This window comes from Sycon ciliatum, chromosome 1 (assembly GCF_964019385.1).
Source record: "Sycon ciliatum chromosome 1, ocSycCili1.1, whole genome shotgun sequence".
Lineage (NCBI taxonomy): Eukaryota > Metazoa > Porifera > Calcarea > Leucosolenida > Sycettidae > Sycon > Sycon ciliatum.
The window spans coordinates 37,827,627-37,834,427 of NC_088643.1; the positions used below are offsets into that span (position 1 = coordinate 37,827,627).

Sequence of the window (6,801 nt, forward strand, 5' to 3'; positions counted from 1 at the left end):
CTAGATGGGGATTTGTATGCAAAATGTCACTAAAAGCGCCATTTCGTTCTTATAAAAGCACGGATCACCGCGATTGGCCCATATGTTGTAGTCTTTTGGACGCTGAGTCGACTGGTTTTGGTCCGAAAAGGCTGCGATGCAGCGTTCCTCCTTTATTCCCAATCGAACATGGTTGAACAAGCGGTCACGTGCTCCTGCGTACACCAGTCAGCTGGTCACCGTGCCTGCAGGGTACAACCAAGAGTACATAACCTCATTCATACTCTTGGTACAACTTACTAGCCTGTTTGACCTTTTTTGGGTACAGTCCTGTCACTCGAGTTGAACCCGAGTTGAACCTTGGTGTGAAAGTTGTCGCCTGCTGGCGCGGTGACCAGGTGATTTGGGCACCCAGGAGCACGTGACCGCTTGTTCAACCATGTTCGATTGGGAATAAAGGAGGAACGCTGCATCGCAGCCTTTTCGGACCAAAACCAGTCGACTCAGCGTCCAAAAGACTACAACATATGGGCCAATCGCGGTGATCCGTGCTTTTATAAGAACGAAATGGCGCTTTTAGTGACATTTTGCATACAAATCCCCATCTCGTAGGGCGCAGTCACCCAGTTTCGGTGGAAGTGCGCGAGTTCGATTGGGATTCAAGTAGGAAGGGAGCGTCGCAGCTTCCTCGGACCAAGACCATTCGACTCAGCACCCAGAAGACTACAACTGGTGAAAATTTGATTTTAGGGTATACTTCCCCTTTAACCTTTCTAGGGGCTCCCGTAAGAGGCATAGGTCTGTGGGAAACACCCTAGTAAAATAAATAAAATAATAATAATAATAATAATGGTAGATAGGGCTCTGATAACGTAGCTGGTCCGTAAGTGGATTGGGGTACAAATTTATGACTCTCTCCCCATGTCGATCTGGTCGTACACTGCCGCGTTCGGAGTTGCCAACCAGGGAGTAGTACAATACCACGGTATTGTACTACTCCCTGTTGCCAACAACCCAGTTTAGGCACCCAGGATGGCAGAGGTCGTATCTGTTCACGGGGGAGACAGATGAATCCAGGGACATACCACCCTGGCCTGGGGCCTAATAAATACAACTCCGAGGGGAGAGGGCAACTTTGTCTAGTTGTTGAATGTAATTGTTGTTTATTATTTAGAACAAAGAGGAAGAAATGTGTCATGCGCATGGGTATATCACTATCAGATAGCTCCCTCACCAGATTCTGGTGAGGGAGCTGACGTCATGCAGCGAGGTCGCAACACAGTTAGTTCACCACATAAATTTTCGCGCGAAAAAAAAATGTACCTGCATGTGATCACATAGTGACATGCAATGAACGCGTTAACGAACGTCGAACATACACGTAACGTTACACGTACACGTGTACACGTACACAATCATGTGTGTCATGTACATGTCATTACGTCATTGGTACTACTTTTGAATTGAATCCTTCAGGCTTCACTGGGAAATCCCCTTGTGCTTGTTGAAGTACTACACTTTACAAGCTCTTTTTTTCTGATTTGAAGCCAATGAAGACGAAGATGTTTGTGTGTTGTTGAACCTAATAAATTGGAATATGCTAGGTGTTGAGTCAATGACTATTCATTCTGTCAAATAGTTTGTCAGCATATCCATTTACAATGGCCAGTGGCGAAGCACCTAACCCGTTTCTGAAACTTTTCCAGAATACGGATGGCAAAAACATCGCTCTGAGCAATTCAGATGACTGCAGTCCAGTGGCAAGAAGTGTTGCAAGTATTCCTACTGCTTATGAGCACTCCCTCTTGGAAAAGGTCTTGTCTGCCACGCTCGATGTCGGTATGTTCAAAATGAATCCCTATAAATTTGGTAGAATTTGGTGAAAATATTTGAACAATACTTTTTTCGAATTATAAGATGAGGGCAGATAGTCCATAACCAAGGCAAGAGTATGCAATTCACTGTGGTTGTGGCTTAAGTAACTCACCTGCACCTTACCCTGGACAGCGTACGTATAGCCTATTGGGCTAATAATAGTCGTCTATAGTAATATAGCGCCTAAAGTGATCATGTTCATTTTCAAAAGACCTTATTACGGACTTTTCCCGTTTGTCTCTTTCCCTCAAACCAGTTAATAACTTATTACGAGTACATTATTCTTTTTGCATCGGATAAAGTTATTGTGATTTGAAGTGGTGTAAGAGGTTTTGTAGAGAGAAGAACTGCGTCCACATCACTTACAAGTCAGAGCATACATGGTCCTATCCTGTAAAAACTACGTATAACGTGCCCGCATGCGTACACATGTACACTGGACCAAAGTCTATGCCATACACAAGTACCATACCGTAAAATTCCGTTAAAGGGGAAGTCCGGTGAAAAATTTAAATTTCAGGGTCGGTAGAGTTTTGGGCGCTGAGTCGAATGGTGTTGGTCCCACGTGTCTCTGACAAAGCGTTCTCGAGATATTTCCGTTTGAAAAACTGAGTTTCGGGGGCTGCGCCATGACGTCATGCGGCCGCGCCACACCCTCCGCAACGTCATAGCGTGCAGCTAGGTCAAAAGGAGTGCGTGAAAGCAATAGTGTCAATGCTATTTCAAATGATTTGGCGACTGATATTAGGTGGTGCAAGCGACCCCGAAGACCTAACTCCTTGTGAGAGTGAGGATGCAGCCATGGCTGACCTTCATGAGTTTGGTCTGGCGCTGAGAACCTCGGTATTCAGCTGAAGAAATGGCCGCGCGGGCCGGTCAAGAGTGAGCGCGCGCTACTGAGTTTCCGACTGATGAAGAAGCAGCAGCTATTGCAGACGAGGCTGATATAATTATCAGATCGCTGGAGAGCAGGGTCGCCAAAATGGAGAAGAGTGATTCGAGTACTCTAAATGTTGTTCCATACCGATTCGCTTTACTCCAGTAGCCTGGCACATGGTGATGTTTTGGTGCGAACTTGGCATATTTCGGACTACTCAATTGGAGAACAGTGCAGGCTCTTTGAACCACGGGCACGGCTCTTCGCTCGCAACGCTATGGAATCTGAAAGTTCTAGGTCCGGGAGCTGTTCGCTGTTTTGTCACTTGTCACGGTTGTGCACTCATCGCTGTAGCAAAAAATAATGAGGCGGGACTGGAGCGGAAAACTAAAATTTTCTTTCTCAAAGCACAACCACCGGCACCGGCAAGGAGAAACGCACGTAACGTCGTTCTCTGACTACATGAACTGATACGAGTGTAGTACATGACAAGTCTGTGTGTTGACTAGTTTTCTGAGTCTTGTGACTCGAGTCTTGTTGTAGCTACCCCAGCACGGCAGTGCGCGAGTAGTTCCGTGTGTGATGAGTTTGTTGACTGCACTACAGCTAGCATGCACGCAGCGCATTGCTAGAGCCGTAGAGCCTAGACTAGAGGCCTTGCTGACGGAAAAAGTCCAACTCGGAAACGGGTAAAATACGGTATAACCTCGAGGTTTACCGAGCTGAAAATCACAGGGTACGTAGTGTTTGTAACACTGAATCGAATGGTCTTGGTCCGAAGAAGCTGCGACAAACGGTTCCCCAATCGAACGCGCTCCGAATATGGCCATTTTGTACACAACTAGATGGTGTGGCTACCTGGCTGCACGCTGTGACGTCATCACCTGGATCTGGGTGATGTGCGCTCAAATTCGCGCATGTTCGATTGGGCGTATCTGACGAACCATAGACCGCAGCCTCCTCGGACAAAGACCATTCGACTCAGCGACCCGAACTCTACGGACTGTGACATTTAAATTTTTCACCGGACTTCCCCTTTAATAAGCCCCGGGCGTATACTTTGCAGAGCGTCAAAAACCAGGCGTATATTTGGGCATGGGCTTATTTTAGGGCATGGGCGTTATTTCGGACGCAATCTGCAGAAGATCAATCTATCAGCAACCCACTAGTTTCAGTGAACCACCATTCACACTGAGCGCGGTACAGGTACATCAAACCACAGCTGGAAATTTGGTCGTAACCAAGAATGTAGCGATACATTACAGATTTGATAGGTAAACCACTTGCTGTGGTAAGTACAAGGCACAACAGGTACCGGCATGTCTGAAAACGTCGTGACGCTGAAGCAGGGAAGGCAGAAAACTAGCTCGCGCGCTTGTCATTTTGGGTCCACTTTACGCCCTGGGCTTATTTCGGGCATGGGCGCTAAAACGGACTTGAAGTGTACACCGCCTAAAACTGGGCTTATTATCGGACATGGGCGTTATTTAGGGTGGCCTTATTTACGGAATTTTACGGTACTCAATCGATTAGAAGCCGGGGGCTTCTATTTTCTCAATGTTAATTTTGAGGAGGCTTTTATTCAAGAGGGGTCTCTATTCGAGAGGGGCATTTATTATTTTAATCCATACCAGTATTCCAATCCGATCCCTAATTTTTTTCAAATTCAAAGCAACTCGGCCCTGAATTAGTTTGCACACACTACGTCGACCTGGACATGTACATGCACGAGATGTTTTGTACGCACTTGACCTTACCATATATGGCACTACCTGGCCACCCCATGCTTGCGAATGGTACCGTATTTCCGCAAATAAAAGACCGTCCTCGTATACAACGCCTTCCTCGAATACAAGGCCGGGGCAGGGGGCGATTGAAAAAATACAAGACCGTCTCCGGTTAGAAGACCGGGCCTACTAAATGAGTATGAGAAAAATAGAAGACCGTGCTCAAACTGTGTAGAAGAAAATGGAAGAACGGGGGTAAAACTGTGTGGCGAAAAATAGAACTGGGTTGAAAGAATAAAAGACCGTCCTCGAATACAAGACCGTCCTCAATTATAAGGCCGGGTTAGGACGAGTTTGAAAAAATAGTAGACCGGCCTACTATTTGCGGAAATATGGTAGTCTGCGCTTCCAGTATTCGAGAGGGGCTTGTATTTTTGTCAAACAGTCATTGCAAGAGGGCTACTATTCACTTTTCAAGAGGGGCTTCCAATCGAGTGACCACTTGCGTACAGTACAATGTAGTATCGGTCATACTTGCTCCGATTTATTAAAACCTTTGCCTTGTATTTTCATTTATCGGTCATGTACAGTGCTGTCAGGCGCCGAAGAATGATGCGCCGAAGAACAAAAAGCTACAGTTTTACCAGGTGCAGGATACTCTTATGTACTATAATTTGTAGTACATAGTGGCTCCACTGACAGTTCTACATGAAAAAATATGAACGGCCTAGGCTATCACTCTGAATCCCCCTCCCCCCTGTTTTTCAGCACCAGATAGTACTCTGTATGTATTGGCCATGTGATGTAGTTTGAACTAATTTCTAATCTTTATTCTCATGATTACAGTTGACACCAATGTTGTAGTTGGTGGTGGTGGTGGTTGTGGTGGCGGTGGCGGTGATGTCATGTTCTTGTGTTCTTGTAGCTGAAGAAGATGATACCATTGGAGGGAAGTTTCTGTTGACAGAGTTATTGAGTGAGAGGTTGGCAGATGGAAATGAATCTCTTCTATTGGAGCTGTCTGAAATCAAGCAGGTGTGTGATTATGGATAAGAGCAAGAGTAGATAAACAAGAGTGTGCAACTCGCGGATGGGTTGGCCCACGGCGGAATTTTTCTCTCTTGTGCAACTTTTGAATTCACGAATACCGGTATAACTTTAGTGCTACTACATGCTTCTATTGCCTACACAGAACTGGCTTTATACAGACTAAACACACACACACCTTCAAGCGCCTGTAGTTGCCGCGCATTAGTCTGATCGTGCCCTTATTGGTATATGTTCGCACGCAGTCCGCCAACGTTGCCATGAAGGAACAGGTTTAGTCCCCGAATACACGCCTTTCTAGGTTACTAACTCTTGTCATTTTTTGAAAAAAACTTTGTCGCGCACGATATGTTCACACTACCGAGAACCCCGTCGAACCGTGAATGGCGATAAACCGTGAAGGACATTCGCACTACCGATAAACTAATGTTACCGTTACGTAAGTAGTTGTGCAGCTCTCACCGCGGCACTGAGAAGGGATTTTCCCTTACTCCCAGCCGGAATGCTGTTTCCGCCGCAGTAGCCACGGCAGCAAAACCTTTCCACCAGTAACGTACCAGTAACGTCACATGATCAAATCACCTTGGAAACTTTCCCATTCCGTCACTTTTTATCGGTAGTCTGAACGCGCCCTAATCGGTGATCTACCTAAAATTGCTCGCAACAGGGGAGGTTGGGGCAGTGGCATGGGAAAGAAGGCAGAGTGTGATAATTTGCCTTCCCAACAGAAAAATAAATTTGGTGTCCATGGAAATTGGATACATAACTACAAGTGATATGCCATGCACATGTAAAGATGAACAATGAACATGTAGATGTACATGCAACTATACAATAATGTACATACAGGAGGTGCATGACCACGTGCACATGGTCATTTGTGCAGATGTGCGCACGCTAATAGAGAGGTTGCGCACAACGAAAATTCGTAGCTCCATAAACAAACATTTTTAACGAAAAAGCTAACGGATATTCGTAAACCGTGAGGTCGCGCGCAACGCGTGACCTTTTTCGTAGTGCCGCACGGGTCCGAAGAGTCAAGACAGGGACTTGTAAAATATCAGTATTTTAGTACTCCATGTGACGAAACATATTTTCGTAGATCTGCTCTGTTTCGGTCGCGTTTGGATGGATCTTCGTAGCAATTTTCGTTACTCGAACCCGGACGGTCAAAATCCTACGAATTTTCGTTTTGCACAACCTCTCTATTGACACTGTCCTTCCTGCACAATGCTGTGTGGAAAATAAGTGGAAATGTCATGCCTTTCAGGTGCACATGCACACACATGCACCTTG

General features: G+C 45.9%; 1 protein-coding gene across 1 annotated transcript in view; it reads left to right on the plus strand.

The window, feature by feature from the left end:
- Positions 1-1,513: 1,513 nt before the first annotated feature.
- Positions 1,514-6,801, plus strand: part of LOC135824432 (ubiquitin conjugation factor E4 A-like) — a 39,513-nt gene continuing 34,225 nt past the window's right edge. The window contains exons 1-2 of the mRNA XM_065337173.1: positions 1,514-1,818; positions 5,384-5,493. Of these exons, the coding sequence (XP_065193245.1) occupies positions 1,641-1,818; positions 5,384-5,493 (288 nt within the window). The 5' untranslated portion in view covers positions 1,514-1,640. The remainder of the gene's footprint in view (positions 1,819-5,383; positions 5,494-6,801) is intronic.